At 40.4% G+C, this 19,678-nt stretch overlaps 1 protein-coding gene across 1 annotated transcript; it reads right to left on the minus strand.

The window, feature by feature from the left end:
• Positions 1-1,325: 1,325 nt before the first annotated feature.
• Positions 1,326-19,086, minus strand: impg2a (interphotoreceptor matrix proteoglycan 2a). Its single transcript, XM_042425443.1, has 18 exons — positions 19,052-19,086; positions 18,819-18,865; positions 18,334-18,404; positions 18,077-18,232; positions 16,917-16,975; positions 16,771-16,791; positions 14,582-14,793; positions 13,498-13,541; positions 12,018-12,207; positions 10,764-11,761; positions 9,998-10,285; positions 9,676-9,895; positions 7,917-8,127; positions 6,352-6,540; positions 4,842-5,043; positions 4,372-4,451; positions 3,783-3,846; positions 1,326-2,939 (listed from the first exon to the last, which is right to left on the minus strand). Exons 1-17 carry the CDS (start codon positions 19,084-19,086, stop codon positions 3,810-3,812), a joined length of 3,060 nt encoding a protein of 1,019 aa, XP_042281377.1. The 3' UTR covers positions 1,326-2,939; positions 3,783-3,809.
• Between the last annotated feature and the right edge of the window lie 592 nt (positions 19,087-19,678).

Consider the following 19,678-nt stretch of genomic DNA (forward strand, 5'->3'; position numbering starts at 1 on the left):
AGTTGTGACATCAAAGTTGGAAACATTACAAAACAGCATCAGTATTCATCATCGATATAAAAGAAAATGTGTTGTTATTGTAAATTAAAGATGCAAATGTATGAGAATAAAACACAAAGAGACTCTTTATACTGTTACTCTCTAATGGTCTTTTTGGGGTCCTGGAGACCCTGACTCTCTTTAACAGCTCAAAAAACATACTTAACATTGTTTTATCACCTTTTTACTTCATGATTTTTAGTTTTGAACCAATGACATGTCTCAGAAGTCCAAAAAACATTACTTCTGTTTACTTCACAGCAGAGAGACACCAGCAATGAAAAATGGTTTAATACAATGTATGTTTATACTGGATGTGTATACTGTTTATACTGATGTTTAAACTGCTCTATATCTTCATACACGATCTGTGCTGACAGTACGTTTTACGCACTACCTGTTCCTAATCCCAAATAAGTTTATTTGGATTTCTATTATTGACATTGTATACTGTTTGTTCATTGGAGCTCTAACAGAGAGTTAAAGCTGTCTGGGGTCTAACTGACATACAGCGTCTGTGTAGGATAACTGTACATTTCTTGGTCTGTGAATGACTTTTTGGCAAACAAAAGGAAATGAATGTACAGTGGGGTCCAAAACTCTGAGACCATTAGTCAAGACACTTCTATTTTGCATTTGTTTTGAATGTAATACTCATTTTTTCATCACAATTGATAATATCAGCTTAACAAAACAGCACTCACACCCTATTTCTCCATCATCATGGCCATTTTGATCTTATAATAATAAATTAAATGACACCATAACTGGCCACCAACACATATCTGACTTCACCAAACCACACCGAGTATAATCCAAACCTCTGGAACAATACTAAAAACAACAAAATATGGGCAGCTGGATCCAATTTTTTCAACACAGTCACACGTCAGTTTGGGCTTGTTCACAGTTGTATTGTTTCACCAGGCCGATGCTATGTTTACACAGTGTCTTTTACTGTTGCATAGGCATTCAATTACACAGCCAGTTCCAGGCACATGTGTATATGTGTGTGACACAGGCCGATTACTGGTACACACTCTTAGAAACTGTCACGGCCACAGACGAGCCTAATCCATACCTGCTGTGCTGAGGATAATCTGCTTTTCGGATTAACTGGGAGCGGCTAAACACCTGGCCCAGCGAGCAGAGTGGAAGAAGCCAATATGTCAGTGACTCCAAGAGAGAAAGCAAATCTGACAGGAGTCTCTATTTTATAGAAAACATTTTATCTTTATTGTTTATTAGTAATTTAAACAGCTGCACGGTGTAGTAACACTGTTAAAATGATGAATGACACAGTCATCAGTAAAAAAAAAAAAAAAAAGTATATGTCCATATATTGAAACATTTGAGACACATGATTTACATGCTACAATGCAACTGTTAATATCTTCAGTGTTATTTACAGGACAGAACACTGTATGGGATGATTGGCCGTTTGTCCAGGTGGCAGGTGGAGGACGTTGACAAAAACTGTATGCCGACACAAAAAAAAAGCATGCATGTAAAAAATAAAACTGAACATACTGATCGCAAAAGGCATGACACCGTCACAAGAGCCTGCTTCACCAGTGTTTATCGCTTGTGTAGACCTCGAAAAGAAAAGAAGCTAGGACATGATCTATTTATCTGATTCTGACCTCCTAAGAGAGCTGATCGGTCACACTGGCCGACAACAAACGGAAACCTACAGATTGTAATCAGCTGCAGATGTGAAGGTCCACTCAAGGGACAAGAGGGGTCAAGCACAACAAGTCCATGGAGGAATGTCCGAGAATACCAAAGAAAACACTGGAATTAGTCTGTCAGAAAGTTTCAGGTGGAGGAGCAGGATCGTGGCCAAACAAGTAGTCGCAGGGCAGGACGGTTTTTTTGGGCGGGGGGTTGTTTTTTTACGAGTTGCTGGTAACCTTAAAGTTTCTCAACAGGAGACGCAGCTTGAGCTTGTCTTTCCAATGAGCACATGTTTTTATCAGCTTACTTTTTCCTGTTCTTTCAGTTGCATTACATATGACATCTGAAAGCAGACCATTTGATCAAATCCCTGGGCCGCCTGCCCCGGAGCATTTTTCCACTGAAACGTGTTTTCACTTATTTCTGGATCCCAGAGCTGGACCGGGTTTATGCTCTCTGCCTTTCTCCATCACCACTTTTTTCACTCTCTTGTGTCTGCCACGCCATACATTTACAAACAAACACCACAGTTTCTGATCGGTGGAGCCCTTAAAAAGGCAGAAAAATCCCCTGCCAGGAGAAAACTAGCTGGAATCATCTTCTACTCATAGTTCAGACAGTGAAAGGCTGCTTTTACAGAGTTGAACCGTACAAGACATACACTACAACTGTATTTGGCCACCTTAATGTATAGTAGTACTCTAATATACAGAGTAAATTGTAAAATGAGTCATCATAGACCGCTACTTTTCAAAAATATTTTAAATCAATATAGCACCATCGACTAAAGAAAAGCAGCTCTCTCAGTGTCTCCATCTTAAAGAAATGACTCACTTTGAGCTTTGGAGAGACAAAAAAAAGTAGAGACAGCTGTTAAAATAATATCTTAACTAGCAAACATGCTAATAAAAATATATAACTATATACATATTTACAGTTTGATGCTCTTCCATTTAAGAATGGACAAGTAGGATATGATGAAACAAAAGTATTATGCACCACTAAGTAAAAGTACTACACAGGATTGTTATGTGTCCAATAACATTTCAAGTAACAGGATGTGGTCCAGTTTTCCCCAAAGGGAGACGTCCAGTGAGTGAGCAGCAAACACGTCCCCTGATGTCACAGCCAGCTCACCCGATCAAGAGAAGGCACCGAGGAAGAAGGAAGAACAGTCGACACCACTGCCCCACACAGGCAGGGACGGACGCAGACGCAGGAAACTGTGTGGGTTGAGATTATAACAGTAGTGTGCTGAATGACAGTCCATCTTTAACAGTGCAGTCCACGCTTTTGTAATACAGAGGCATATTGCTGTGTAGCAGAAAAAGTGTGTCAGTATGCAAGTTTCAACTTTTGAAAAATATATATTACACATATATAATATCAAACTACACAGTCAGCTATTATACTTTTTTGATTTATTCAGGGGTTTTTTTGCCAATTTAAGCTCTAATTTGAAAGTAGACATTAAATATTATATAGGCATTAATTAAAAAAGGTAACAGACCCTTGTTAACACATTTTACTTAATTGATTCTATGTATGAAGTAAAACCTTTCCATTTATGAATATCTGCCATGATTTTCTTTTTCAGAGGTCCATAGCTTGTGCTAACTTTGATAAATCTTTGGGTACATATTGTAGTGCTGGGTGTAAGTTACTGTTTTGTTATTTTTCAGTGCTTTTATTGAAGGAGGTGTCCACCATAGTGGGTAATTGGCTGAGAAGTAGTTCTGGGGAGGGAAAAGGGGGTTCTGTTAAGTTAAGATGCAGCAAACCTTAATGGCTAGTTAGTTAATGAGAGAAGTTCAGAGGGTTAGCCACCCTGTTTCTTGTTTTACCAGGGACACCTCAACCTCAGGTTAGCTGTTGCTGCGGCAAGGAAATAAATCTGTTGAGCTAGTAAACGGCAACGTCACCTCCTCGTCGTTCTTCCTCCATCTGCCTAGCCACCCCGCAATGCTGCGATATGTATCCCTTAGTGTTTTTAACAAAGATCTTGACGGGGATTGTAACTGAAATTCAGAACCAACTACTACAGTCTTCAAATGAAGAAGAAATACCTTGTTGTTCACAGGAGAGTTTCATGTCTATGTCGACGAGCTCTCTCTGCGGGTATCCAGGACACTGCAGCGCACACACAAATATACAAACACATTAGATTTCATGCTTCTAGATGAATCAGTTACTGCATGTACAAACAAGTACCCACAACATTAAAGCACTAACACAGCTCTATCTGGCATGAAGGATCTTCATGGCACACAGAGCAGTGAGCTCCAGCCAGATACGACTTAAAAACAGTCACTGCCTTCACACACACACACACACACACACATTTCTACTGCCAGACTGTTGGCAGACAAAGGAGCGTCTGTGTCTCGTAAAGGTTTCTGTCTCACTGTATCAGCTCCGTGCCTGGCTGGTGAAGATTTAGGAACGATCTGTTTCCACACTGGTTTGGCATGACTTTAACTCCTCGTCTCCTCAAGCTCTTAACTGACAAACATATCATTTTTTTAGCTCCAATCTTGCCAGTCTCGTGTATCTCAAACTCATTTCCCTTTTTCCTCGTATCTCGGTTTGTTTGGCACATGCCTGGGTGGTTATCTTGTCATAGTCTGAAAAGGGGGAAACAAGAGAGGCACTCACGCTTGATGATGCCGCACAAAATCTGCAAACTGCCGGTCCTTCGCGTAGAGCTCAATGATGCGTATCCTGTCTTGGATTTCCTGCAGAAACACATATCAGTCAAGGGGGAACATGACATTACATCACATGCAGATAAACAGTACAACGATCACACTGAGGCTCAATGAAAATGTGACATTTCACTCAAAAAACTACAATAACTTTTTGAGTAGAGGGTGCAAAAGCCAGTTGGTGAGACATGTGTGCAGTTTCCGATTTGAATCCTTTTCAGGTAATATTTGGATGTGGGAACAGTAATGCAACTGTATGAATGTCTGTGTGTGAGACAACTGATGAAATGTCAAACAGGCACTTAGGTTTTACTGGAAAAAGAAGCTTATACAAGTTTTAAAAGACACAGAAGGTAAAGGGTTTCTTAATGAGGCTAAAAATCCTGAATTATACCAATGAATAGTGGCACACATACACACCTCCTTGGTCAGTTCACTGTTCTCATAAATGTGTCGTATCTCCTCGCTGCTAAAGTCAGTAGAGGCTTCAGCGCTGGCACTGCTATAAACAGGAGCCTCAGGATAGCGGCGGTAGTAGTGGCTGTAGCCTGTGGTGGCCTCACTCTCATACATGGGGTTGTACTTGGTTGCCCTCTCTAGAGATGGGAGACTCTCTGCTCGCCTGCAGAAAGAAAATGATCACAATGTAGATGCAGGATGATAAACAAGTTGTCTAGCAGGCCAAAAAAGACAATTGAGCTGCAGTGAGCAAGACTTGAGCATTGATTAACCTTTGTTAACCTTGGATAATTCCTTTCATTTATGCATGAGTTGGACTCCAGACTGTCAGAAAGCCTATTGTGTTAGGTGTTTAAGGCTTTTTGGAAACAGATCAGCAGCATATCTGATCAGTTAATTGGCTGAGGTTAACACAGTTTTTCTCCGCAGGCTGCTCTGGGAGTCATGCCAGACAAGCACAAACATACACCATGATGGATGGAGGACAGATACTTTGTGCGAAGGGGCAAAGGAGGACAGGAGGAATGAGACACCCAGGCAGAAGGAGAGGGGGTGGCCACACTTCAGAGAGTTAAGAGGAATAAAGGATGGTGCAGTGGATAATTTTTGGCTGACTAAAGAGGATACAGTCATGGGATGTCTCAACTCACTCAGTCCGCTTAAGAAAGTAACCAGACTCCTTTAATCCAAAGCCGATCACGTGGAGGAGAGAAAGTCTTCAAACTCACTAAATGTAAGCATCTCTGTTAACTATCAAACTGAAAAGTGCAGTTTGTTCATAAGCAGGAACAGAGTTAACAGCTTTTGCAGGCTGGTAGAAATCTTACAGGTTTATTCATCGTATACTGTTCATCTTACTTAGCAGCTTTATGTAGGTTATATGCATATATGATGTATTAACCCTATAAGTTGATTTTTTTTCCCTTAAATTTTGTCAGTATCACATTTCTGTCAATGACAGGGTTACATATTCGTCACTTCATTGTAGCTGTATGCAAACCCAAAGGCCAAAGCCAAAACCAAGAGTTTTTAGGATGCAATTTGACATGAAATAGAAACATTCACAGTCTTAATTTAATATGTATCCCACTCGAAATTCTGCCTGATGTATTTGGTGTCTATGAAAATATTTAGGATCTCCACTTGAATTTAAAATACGGAAGTTCTGTAACTTGGAAAAGTTGGTAAAGATTATTAGAGGTCAAAGAAGGAAGTTTTTATGTCAGCACAATTTCTTTGTTGAGAACATATTTGTTCTCCTTATTATTCACCACTGTGTCACTCACTGATAAACATATAAAACCTAAGTACTATGGAGAGACACAGCGATAATGAAGAATATATAGTATATGGCATATAAACATGCCAATAAACTCTTATGACAGTATGGCAGACATGAAAAGTCGCAAATATGCCCTCCATCCCTCACATTATAATGTACTCATATGCTTCTCCAATCAGAATCCCTCACCGAATGGGGTCCTCTGACTCATCCTTGTCATACTGATCACGTAACGTCCGGGCGAGGAAGAAGATCACACCAGAAGCCACCAATAGGAATCCAGCCACAGAGGCAATCGCTATACCGACCACCAGCGGCTCGGACACGTACTCCTCACAGTGCTCTCCTCTGTACCACCAGTTCTCCCCAACACGACATCTGTGACGACAATGGAAATTTGTCATGAAATCATTCCCACTCAGGTGCAATGACAAAAAAGTGAACAACACTGACTGATGTATGTTCCCTGTTTTAAATTCATTAAGCATTCAGGGAACAGCAGGAGAACAAAATGTTTCGGAAAATATTATTCACTGTTCTGTTTGTTTGTTTTTTCTGAAATCATTTAAGAATGTAAAAAAAGCACGACTGCATCCGCAACTTTGTCTGTATTTTGACATAAATAATAACAGGTCTGCAATTATAAAGCTCTGTATGTGTCATTAAATCATTAATGCCTCATTTTGGAATTTAACTTTTGAAATGTTTGTATCCTGTCTCCATGGAGCACTGCAACACTTCTGGTTGGAAGACGTGAAGTAAACAACTATCCAAGAGCATCTGGAGCTGCCTGCATGTTTTATGATGTGGTAGTGGTGTAAAACAAAGGTCACACTGGCACACAATCTCCTATGTGTCTGTTCATAATCATTCTGGTTAAAGCACACCACATATAACATTCTCAGAAGAACCACCAGACATGTCCCTGATTTGGAGTGTTGTCATCTTACTCGCATATATTCATGCTTAAGTACAAAACAACACAAGTGCAAATGTCTGTTAAGACATAGAAATATATGCACAGACACCAGGAACACCAATGCATGCATTAAAATTGTTTACAAGTAATCCTTAAACATTTTTTAGATAATTACCAGAAAGTGTGGAAAAAGAAAAGATCCAGAGCGTTCCAATAGCTGGTTTAAAAACAATATTTCACTAAACAAAAATGTGATAATATGCATCCTGGAGTTAGAAAATGGATCATAATACTAATCAAATCTTTGCAATTATGCCTCCCCAAATGGTACTCATTGTTTTGATGCATATACAGTAAATTAAATGCCAGAGGGGGCAATTAAATTAACATAGTAAACTGCCAAATGTTTGAGTGCAGACTCAAACTGTTAACATGCCAAATTTATTTAAAAAAAATCTTAATCTAAGCCAAAAAATAAATGTTTGAAGATGGTTAATTAGTGTTAGCAGCCAACTAATTAGTTTGGTTTTTTTTTAAATTTTATTTAGTTTAGTTGGTTATGATTATATTTCATCAGGCCAGAACACAACGGGAACTACTCTTACCTCCAAAGTAAGAGGTTGACATGTTTGGACTGCTTTGTGTCTTTTCTCTACATGATCAAAACGCAGCCAAACAGACCAAATTCAAAACTAGCAGGAAGGATTCTGCCTGCTGCATGAAGCGGATTTGGAAAAGCAGTTCTCAGTGCTCTGATACGCAGCATTAGCCTCACAAACCTGCAAACTCACTCTTGACCGCACAGGCAGATCATTTCCCCCTAATCCCCACCCACCTGCAGATGGCTCCCTGGCCTGGGATGATGTCACACTTGCCGTCATTGAGGCAAAAGTCAGTCTGCAGCTCACAGATACTCTGACAGGGCAAGCCGTCCACGCTGAAGTAGCCAGCGTTACAGACACACTCTGCCTCCCCCGACCACTTGTTCACCTTACACTCTGCGTACTCGTTGCACGCCTGGAACTTACAGGGGTCTGCCTGGTCTCCTGGAAATTAAAGAACCATAAGAGTGTTATTATGTGTATGTGTGTAGTGGTATTAGCAGAAAAAGTGGGTTGATTACAGGTTTTTAGATTAGTCAATTAATCGATTAGTCAATCGAGAGAAAATTAATTGGCGACTATTTTGATAATCGAACAATTTGTCATTTTTTTAGCAAATATGCTAAAAGTTTGTTGGTTTTAGCTTCTCAAATGTTATAGTTCAATGCTTTTCTTTGTCATACATGATAGTAAACTGAATATTTTGGGGTTTTGGATTGTTGTTTGGACAAAATAAGTCATTTAAAAGACATAAACATTGACTCTTGTGAAATAATAATGGGCATTTTCACAAGTTTCTAATATTTTATAGACAAAACAATTAATCGAATAAGTGAGAAAATAATCAGTCAATTAATCAGTAATGAAAATAATTGTTAATTGGAGCCCTACAGGATTTTATATGCTTGTGGTGATTAAGCATTTAAAAGTGATGAGTGAATTCCTTCACCTCTGTTTTATCAAAATGTCTAGAATTATCAATATGCATAAAAATGTTATTCCAAAATGATAAATATCATTTCAAAAAAACAGGAAATACAGACCTAAAGGAATAGTTTGACATCTTGGGAAACATGCTTATTCTCTTTTTTGCTAAAAGTTAGATAAGATGAATACCACTCTCGTCTTTGTAAGGAAACAGCCGGCAGCCAGTTAGCTTAGCTTAGCACAAAGACTAGAAACAGGTGGAAACAGCTAGCCTAGCTCTGTATAAAAGGTAACAATTTCACCTACTAGCACCTCTACAGCCCAGCGGATTAAACAAACAATATAATAGTTGATGTGTTGAGATACCATGTTAGTTGATGAGCTTTATTAGTGTTGGTAGGCAGATTTTGTTACCTACAGACAGTGACAGGCTAGCTGTTTCCCTCTGTTATAGTCTGTAATAGTTCAGATATTTAAAAAAACCCTACTAATTTTTTTTTGTTGAAACTGAAACAGACACATATAAATACCATTCTTCCTCACTTTCTAACGGAGCATCTGCGTTTCTGCGTGCTGGGATCCAGCATTGAGCGCTGGCTGTGACTTAAACAGATTATGACTGTAAACACAAGCATAATTCACTGATATCATGACAGGCCCATTACGAGCTGACTGATGATCTCACACAGTAGCCCTGACCACATGAGGAAATTAATAAATGTGGTTAGGAAATGTCATGCTGGGTCCATAATTGAGCCATATATATAAAAAAATGAAAGCAATATAATACACACACTGTGTAACACCAGAGCAGCACACTGTAATCACTCCATCAGTGTGGTTAATGATTTGTCAACATGGCTGCATCGCATCTTCAGACCAAGACGTGTCACAACAGGGATTCAATACTTGCTTTGCCAGATCCTTTCAAAGTCAAACCCATTTTTCCAGAGTGATTTACTGCAGTTATTTTACCAATGTTCTGATATTACACCCATTAAGAAACATCTGGTATAAGTCATGATTACACTACAGATGCAACACTTTACTTTAGTGAGCGCCTACCTGACTCAACATCCAGCGAGTACTTGTCGATGGCCAAGTTCATGGTCTGGTAGGCTGTGTTACAGAAGTCTTCCAGGATCAGATAGACAGTTGTAGTGACACCACGAGGCACAGGCTTGCCAAATTTCATCCGGCTGTTGACCACAATGCTCCCATTCCTGAAGTTCAGGATCTCCAGGTTCTGAAAGTTACTCAGGTTGGACTGTAGGTAGGGCACAAGCTGGGAAAAGATTGATGAATGTATAATGTGATGTTAAAAACCAGAGGCGTTGACACAACAGCGGGAATAATGATAACCACAAGTAAAATATGAGATGCTTACCAGTTCTAGGAAGCGTTGCTCCAAAGCTTTGTACTCTGGGGAACTCTTGTTAAAGAGATCATCTGAGAACATCATGTTGGTCACCCTCAGGCTGAAGAACACCATCAGTGCTCGACCAGGATTTACAGGCATGGCAATACTGGCCTGGTCTGTGCCATGTGCCACACCAATCGGGAATCCGGTGCTGCCCTCCTCTGTGTGGTTGACCAAACCAAAACCATAATTCACCACTTCAAAGCCCTGGTCTTCAAGGGAGGCATCATCCAAACCGTCATTAGGGGTCTGTATCTGTAGGATAAAAATAGTGGATGAGTTTTGAAATTAGACTTTTTTACCTCAGAGTGAGCTACAACAATGTTTACTTTGACTTATAGATCTGTTTTAAATTACTATAAAGTTACAGTTGAACTAAAATTAAAAGAAGTTGGTATGTACAAGTAACAACTTGTATCAACGTTTGTGAGCTATAGATGTATGACATGCTCCGGTACATAGAGAAGGTTGACAGCGCATTTCCTAGCAACGCCAGCCCTTAAATGTCAGTTTTATCCTCTTTTGAAAAGTGAAACATCATACACAATAGCAGTGTCAATTTAGTTCATATTTCATTACACAAAAGTGAGGACAAGTCAAATTTCAGTTAGACTTTAAACATTAAAAAGGAAAAGCAACATGTGATTCTTCTATTTTAAAACCTAAAATTGTGTATTCAGTGATATTTTTTTACGACATAAACATTAAATCCTGTTTCATTCTTTTGCTTTACCTCCACCATTGAAGGAATGATGATGTCAGGTTGCCCATCAGAGGCAGGGTAAACATCAGATATATAGGTGAAAGGTGACTCCATCTCTGGAGACAGGGCAGTTGGTTGGACAGGACTCAGAGAATCTGTAACTGATGGTTCAGGTTCATCCTTGCTGACCATTAAGATCTCATCCTCTGTAAGATCCTCAGTCGAGATCTCTGGAGCTTCCGGACCCTCTTCCACTACAGCTGGAGCTTCAGATGCAGTCTCCTCCTTCACCTCTTGTCCCTCACTCTCTGTCGGTGCCTTCATGCCACCCTCTTCAGACACAGGTTCCTCAGGATCGGACAAAACCACATTGATGGCTGCGTCTTCCTCAGGCTGTTCCAGGTTAACCTCCTCATCTGCAGGTAGAACATCTGTGAGGTTTGAGTCTTCTGCTGACTCCACTGAGTCTTCGCTAACAGGAGGCAGAGCAGTTTCTGCTGCCTCTTGCTCTGATGCTTCACTTGCTACATCTACAGCATCAGGGGCTGGGAGTAGCACAGGCAGGTCTTCTTCTTCTGCAGTCTCAGTTGAAATTGTGGAGATCTCAAGTTCCTCTGGAATCTCTGCCTCACTAACAACAACCTCATCAAGGTGCTCCTCTTCCGGAGCTGCCACGTCTTCAGCAGCAGGCTCCTCTCCCACTGCTGCAACCTCGACCTCCGCTGTTTCCTCTTCTGACATGTCCCCTGCATCTATGCTGACATCTTCTGTTATCAACACATCTTCTGAAGCAGTCTCCTCAAGAGCAGTTTCTTCCTCTGCAGCTGTGGATGCAGACGACGGAAGTATGTCATCCAGGTCACCTGTGCCTGAACCAGAGGCCTCTGGTTCCACCGGTGGTTCAGGCAGTGTGACACCCTCTGGCAGCTCAGCTGGGGGGAGCTCAGCTGGGAGCTCCTCTGGTGGGGGGTCCTCTACAGCAGGAGTCTGCACAATGTCCTCCAGCAACAGACCCTCCTCCTCAATGCCTGAAAAAACAAAGACAAAGGAAAGTCAGTGTGCCAGCTGGCCCCCCTTCTTAGAAATTGGCTACCTCTTTCCAGTGATATATCTATCTAACAAACCAGACAAACTCATTTTTGAAATTTGAGTTCAACAAACTGAGAACTGGGAGATACAGAAAATCACCCATTCCTTTCCTAAGAAGTAATTAGTTAAAATTAAAGCAGTAGGAAGTTTTTATATAGTATGCTGTGTGTGTGTGCGTTCAGGATAAACACTCACTGCCAGCTTCAGGTGCATCAGTGGTCAAGACAGGAGCAGCAGGTATAACAGCACTCTCCTCCAGAACAATGATATCACTTTCTGTTGTCGTCTCTATGTTGCTTTCAGATAGCTCAGGCAGGAATTCATCTTTGTCCTCTGTGTCCTCCTCCAGGATCAAGACCTCTGGTGGCTCATCAGCAACATTCACCTGCATCACAAACACACTTCATTATCTAAAACTTTCGGCACGAGACCACTTTGGTACAACTTCTCCTTCAATATGGAGCCTAGAGTGTGCTTGTGTGTAATTTCCTTATATTTCTTTATGTATACAGTATATCTTGTTCTTATAGGCAGACACATACGAAAACGGAATAACAAAAAGTATCAAAAAGCCTTTTGCAATTCCATTTCCATTCGGTTTTAAATTTCAATGATTAATTCATCATTAAAAGACTAACTTAATGACAGGCTAAAAAGCTGTTTCACTGACCACTTTGGTTGAAGGTTTCAAGCATCACTGCTGAATATGTTTTAAAGTGCGCCCTCTTACACCTGTAACCACACCCAGCTGTGATGTCACAGTGTACTGACACAACACAGAGTACATTTCTACATCACTGCAGCAAAATGAGAAGTTAAAAGAGGTCAGCAAAAACAAGATTTTCAGAGGGTGTTGCTCTTTAAAGACAGAATAAGGACATGGAATTATTTATTAGTATTTTTTAACTTAGAGTTCATTAATAAATCATTTAAATACAAAATTAATTCTTTCATTTATAATATATCTTTTTTTATATATAGCAATGTATTAATTTTACGTTTTACAATTGTCTCCGGGGCACACTTCTGGCCTTACACTTCTGATACCAACTCAAAAACCAGCAGCTGAATCTAAAATGTTCCAAATCCAAACCAGAGCAGTAAAGTGCTTCGGTGGCACAGTAGCTCTTTGCTCTCGCCTGTAAATCAATTCCTGATGAGGACTTTGCCAAACTCTCCCAATTCACATAATGAGTCAAATTAATCACTTAGGGTGCTGAGCTATAAAGTGAACGAGCAGACACATTTAGTGCAACCCAGACTCTGATTACCATCAAAGGGTGCACTCAACCACAAGACAGCACAAATAAAGACAGACTTTAGATGGTATTACTTGTCTGAATGAACTCATATGTGCCGTCTCTCCTTACAGTGCACCACACCACCTGCTGTGGCGTGGTGCACTGTAACCCTTGCCCCAGAATAGCAGTGGATTATTAGAGCAAGAGCCAAACTAATCTTCAAAGCTGCAGTTCATCCTTGCTGGTGAGCTCATCCCCTACCTGCACTGGTGTGGTCTGGATAACATCACAAGCCAGTTACAGGTTATCTCAACATCCGTAAAACTCCAAGCGTCAGCTTCCATAAACAAAAGTGACATATCAACTTTGTGGGGCAGCTGGAAGCAGCTGAATAGCCTGGAGAGAGATAGTTGTGGAGGTAACTTGTTACTCACCATGGCTCCGTCTGCAGCATCAACAGACACGGGGATCTCAGACACTGTGGAACCAGTGGTAAAAACAAATATTAATACAAACTGACACACAAAAGGTAAATGTGCCAAATAGTTTAAATAATCCTGCCTGCCAGAGTCTACAGAATACTTTTACCTTCCCGGCACTGACAGCCTTCATTCTGACAGCACTACTTTTAGGGGTAAATAGCTACAAATCAGTGCTAAAATCTGGAGAGAACATCAGACGCCGTGGGCCAAGGCTATTACTGCATCACCCCCAAAGCTGAATAACAAAGCCAAGCTGCGCCTTTAAGTTCCCAGCCACACATGTCAGCCATATGAAAGTGTTTAACCATCATTTCACACGTCTCGGCCCATAACTGATGTGAGCATCAGGTGGCATCCATCTCAAGAGGAGCTTGCTAACACAGTAAACTAATGACACGCTTTCTATCAAAAACATGGTCAGGGAGAAATCTCACAGGAGGAGGAGATATAGGCACATCCTTCAATTTCTGGAGAAGGCTTCGGGCCAAACACAGGAAGCAGCTAACCTACTTACTGACAGGAGCAGTGGTTTAGATCTCCCTACAGTGTGTGTGTGCATCTGAGAGTGTGTGTGTGTGTGGCTGTGAATTAAGAGTTAACTGTAAGACCTGCTGGCTGAAAGCCAAAATAAAGGACTTAAGTAAGGCAAAAAAAACCTGGACTCTCTGGATTTCAAGTCTTTTTTGCTGAGGTCTATTTCGCAGACCATTTAATGACAAGGATTTAACCGCAGCACAGAGTAAACACACCGTTCCTATAACTGATGACTCTGTTATTTGTTCATTAAAAATGGCCCACTTTTGAGCTGAAATTTCTGCTAAATATGTCTCTGTCCTCTTTGACAGAAAGAGCCGACAAATAAGAAACAGATGAGACTATTAAAACCCTGGAATGTTTTCTCAAGTGGTGTAGCGTGTGTTAAGTGCTGGGTCTACAGTGTCTCTATTTGATATGACATTTGGAGGTTTGCCAATTAGATACATAGCAATAATGGTAGCATGTGTGTTCTGTTATAGTGCACAGGCCATCGTCATACCGCTCTCCTCCAGCTCGTCGTTATGCAGGGCTTCAGTGACAAAGTTTTTAAACTCGCTGAGTGTGTAGACCACTGTAGGTAGTTCCTTGACCTCACGGTACGAGTTCTCCACCCGGTTAGACTGCAAGGTCAAGTAGTCCAGTTGATCATTGCTCACCCCCGCACCATCCACCACCACTGTGACCGCATAGTCCACCACAACGCCATCCAACCTGGAGATACACATATGTCATCCAGTCAACACACAGAATAGCCTCAGGACTGGGCAATAATTTTAATATGATCATGTATTGACTTTTGTTAGACTTGTATTGTGATAAAAAGTATATTGTGTTATTGTTCAATTTATGATGCCAAGTGAATTGAAACTAAAAACAACAAATGTTTTTTAGGGGTTTTGTTTCACATATGTGAACAGTTTGAAAAAGAGAGACAGTTAAATGTGATAAACAATAAAAACAATGAATTGGTTATTTTTTATGTAATTTTGCATGTTTGCCCTATAGGGATACATATAGTTATCAGAAAATATTTGTATTTCCATAAGGCCATAATTGTGCAAACAGTTTAAGTACACCAAAGAATATATTTACATCTTCCCACATCTGGCCATAAAGTAAGTGAGATTGTTTTGTCTACTGAAACTACAGTTTCCAAGGTCAAGAATGAACTTTTAATCTAAATTTTATTCATATACTGGTATTGATTCCAGATGGATCTTTTTCTATCCACGTCCTCTGCTTGAGCAGCAACACCAGAGCAACAAAATTACTGAAATGCCTTGCCAAAGGACACCATGATAGAAGTTGTTAAGCAACAAGAGATATTTCTTGTTATTTTTTCTAATGCAAACTTGCTGAGGCATTTTCCCAGTCTGTACCTGAGCACCATTTGACATTCAGTTTCTACACACATTTACAATTAGTAGAAATAAAAAGGTCTCCTGGATGAGAGAGCAGTTCTCTAAGAGGATGGAAATCGCTCAAGCATTAGCTTGATTTAATGTCAAACCTGTTAAAAGAGTTGTAGAGCGTTCACAGATGACTGATGACTCGAGTGATTTACACCAGCTTGGAATGCACAGCACCACTGTATAGGCCAAATGCGCCCGAGTCAGCAGAATGATCAATATCATCATAATAAACATGGAAACCTCACAAGACATTCCAGGTCATGGAAAAAAGCTATCTATCAGCCTTCATTTGACTACTGGGAGCCCCCCACTCTGACCTAGTTTGCTGAATTTCTGGCAGACAGCTGAGCACGTGCCGGTCCTCAGTTAGACCCATTTAAAAGAAGATCCAATTTTTCCCTCTTTAGTTTCACACTCCGGCAGATGAAATCTTCTCCTGATGTGTCCCGAAATCCCCAAAATCTGCACAACATCACTGTGGGAAGGTGCAAATATTTTTCTGTGTGCTTAATGTTTATATGTTTGCAGAATTATGGCCATAAGACATACAAAGTAGAGTTAACGATTAAATTTAAGAAAATCTGGACGTCTAAAATCTCTTTACTTTTAGTTTTCAACAGAGGAATTTTACTAAATGCATTTACAATTTTGAGATTGTTGTACTTTAATTACAGTTTTTACTTCCCATTTAGAGGGAAATATTGTGCTTTTTACTTGTAATAGAGTATTTTTACACTGTGGTATTGCTCCATACTTAAGTTAAGGGTCTAGATACTTTTTCCACCACCGTAAATAGAGTAGCAAGAGAAAATGGCACAGCAATACCTACTTCTCCGCCTACGTTTCCCTGTCTTTTCTAATTCATCTCCTCTGCTCTTTCTCACCTTCGCTCCTCCCATACACATAATATCTGTCCACCCTTCTCTCCATCCCTCAACCAGAGGCTGATTGGTGAGGTCATAAAGCCCCGATAATCGTCTCTATATAAGAGCACCTGCTCACTTGGTTGGACCCATCCTGATCCCACTTAACAGGTGAGTGACCGCACTAAGACCATTAACACAGGCAACTAGTGGCACACCTTAACACGTGCCTACGCTCACAGGTAAACACACAGTGTATGATGAAGGTGACCACTCACACTCACCCAGCTCTGGCTAAGGAATGGTTGATAGGGATCTTTGGGCTTAAATACAAGACTGGATGGGGAGCACAACAGCTATGCTTTCAAGAACTAGTCAAGGTCAAACTACAACAGCCTGTATAGATGACTCACCCTTGGGCATCCTTCTGGGGCCTGCAGGAAACAAGGGGAAGCAGTTAAACCTCTGCAGAGACCTGAAATGTTGTTAATGCTACAAGTTCAGGTAGGTTTAATGTGTGGACAGTTCATTTGTCCAGATAAATAACAATAACACTGACCTGAAGTCCAGCACAGACACACTCTTAAATCCAGGAAGCCCCACCAGCGCATCCTCTATCTGCAGAGATAAAGATGATCAGGTCTAATAAAACAAGCCGCAGCTCAAGTTTGTTTCATATTTTGAGAGGTTACAGTGAACTTGTTTGGAAAAATAAATCGGATTTATTATTCCAACGGGACAAATTTAGTTAAAAGCAGTTGAAAGGTTTCGGGTCTTTTGCGCAGTGGCCCAGATCTTTATCCTTGGGAGGCAGGCTACTGCATCATGGTCAACTCGCAAGAAATTATTTTTATGAGTCTACAAGGACTTCTGTGCACAAACAATACATACACTGTTCTGCAGACTCACTGACCCAGTTTATTTAATCCATCAGAGAAGGAGGATACAAAAAAGGTCTCCAGGGTCTATTGTCTCCTCTCTAATCCCTCCTTCTCTACACTTGTTGACTACCTCGGAGTTTTCAGTCCCTGTTCTCCCCTACACTTTCTCCACACAGGCTTTTAATCTCTTCAAGGCACATGAGCTTGTGTGCATGCAATGTTTGTGTTGGTCTATATCTCACAGTATGCAGAGATCTCCACAGAGAATACAAAACGGTTTAGCAATTAAGAGAAATATATTCCTTTGAAAACACATTAATCACAAGGACGTACAAAGACAAAAAATCAAGTGTGTGCAAACACACTCATGAAAATGCACCAAATTTTATTCATGATGATATTTACAAGGTATGTGCATGTATGCGTGCCCACTAAATTTGTGTGTCAAGCTGACTGCCAAATAAAAGAGTCCTTGGACAAATTTAATGAATTTTCCAAGTACCTGTAAAACTAGTGAAGTAGCTTCCAAAGGTGAGTATGTGTGCATTCATACACTAAAGTTGATCCATTCCCAAGAACATTGTAAAGCTGTATTTTCAGCACATTGTTATTTCACCAAAACCAAATGTGTACCATAAAATCTGTGTGTTTTCTGAACCCCTGCCGAACACTTTGTGTTTCACTATTGCTGCTTTTAAAGTGCATGTTATTAAAACTAACAATGCATCCTCACAGATCATAAACCGGGAGATACAGCGGTTCCAGGCAGCACTAAAATACAGTAGCACTAAGGGGAGTCATAAAGGAGAATGAGCCAGGTACAGAAAAAGAAGCGAACCTTTTCAGCAAGCTGTCTGCTAAGTGTTTGGTACTGGAGGCTGGCTGGATTGTCGAGGTCGTCACTGTACATCTGTCCAGTCAGGAGGATGCTCAGCTCCACCACCTGCTCCAGCACAGTGGGGGTGGGAGGCTGCATGGCGATGTCATTGTCCAGCTGTGACATGGGAGATATAGTCACATTGTTATTAAAAGTGAATGTAAAAAATATATAAATCCCAACCTGTAAACATTTAAGGTGTGTGTGTGTACACTCACTGGACTCTCCTCCACCTCTGGGACATTGACGACTGCTTCCTCCTCCTCTTCTTCTCCATCATCTTTGTCTTCTGGGTGTTTCAGTTCAGGTACAAAAAAGGGATTGTTTGTTTATTTCAAGTGGATGTGATCTTAAATCTCTAAATGCCATGATTCCTAATGGCTGAATGTATGGATTAGACTGTCCGGACCCTGACTGCTTTCTAAATCTCAGTCTGAACTGGCCTAAAGCCAAACTCACTCAAGTACAGAAAATATTGCATAAAAAGTTAGCAACCAAGAATACAGAAGATATATGTACATGAAACCACACGGCTAGATAACAGCCTGATACAGAAAAAGCAATACTTGTGCATAGGTGCAGATATAGAAGGGTATATATATATATATATATATATATATATATATATATATATATATATATACACATCACTGTACTGCAGCTGACAGTGACCTTCAGCAGTGTTGTCAGGAGTGACACTGACCTAGCTCAGGAGCCTGTGCAGCTTCCGTTGTATCTGGTGTTGGAGTGCTGTGAAACAACAAAAGTGATGTCACTTTACCAAATCATTAAAAACTAAAAGAATAAACAGCACGCTGACTAGAGATAAGAGCTCGGTTTTAAAGAGTAAGGCTGGGTTGTTTTTTTTAATCTTTTTATTTTTTATCAGCAAATCCTCTGAAGTGACCAAAACCAACAATGGATTTATTCTGCTACGTGTCAGCCAGGATGCCCTTACAGCCCTGTGTCATTGTTTGTGTCACACTGTATCAACACATAAAAGAGCCATATGGTTGCATTAAGGGACATACCCCATAATTTAATTGAGTGTGAAGTTTATTTTCAAACAACTCCATTTTCAATTTCTAGAGAGCAGCTTTACGTTGGGCAGAAGTCAATGGGCATACTCAAAGACTCAAAGACTCAAAGACACGGTTCAGTGTTTACACTTCTGAGAGGAATAAACAACACTGGCAATAGTGATGAAGGAATATGCAACAGCACATTATGTACTTACGGACAACAATAGCACAAAAGCATAAGCTGTTTCAGGCTGTGGCTATGCAGACAAAACTTGTTAGCAGGATTAAAGCAAGCAAGAATTCATTTGTTAGTTTTGGCCTTTTCAAGGGATTTGTTGAAAATAATAAAAAGATAAAATAATGCCACCGAGGGAAAGCAAATACACAACAGAGCTTGGACAATAGCATCCAAGTCTAAGAAACACAAACAAAACAGGAAAAAAAGAAAAGCAATCAAATGAACATGAGACATCTGAAGTCATGTGTAAGGTAGGTAAGGGCAGGTAAGGTTGAAGAGTCCTGACAACCTTACCTGCACATA

The sequence above is a fragment of the Thunnus maccoyii genome, chromosome 11 (assembly GCF_910596095.1).
Source record: "Thunnus maccoyii chromosome 11, fThuMac1.1, whole genome shotgun sequence".
NCBI classification, from domain to species: Eukaryota; Metazoa; Chordata; class Actinopteri; order Scombriformes; family Scombridae; genus Thunnus; species Thunnus maccoyii.

Bases quoted from the DNA above. Each gene is read 5' to 3' on its own strand.
- impg2a (XM_042425443.1), bottom strand. From the start codon at position 19,086: ATGACACAGGGCTGTAAGGGCATCCTGGCTGACAC. The intron at 18,866-19,051 runs GTAGCAGAATAA...GTTGTTTCACAG, and splicing joins AAGGGCATCCTGGCTGACAC to CACTCCAACACCAGATACAA. The intron at 10,286-10,763 runs GTAAAGCAAAAG...TTTATCCTACAG, and splicing joins TCATTCCTTCAATGGTGGAG to ATACAGACCCCTAATGACGG.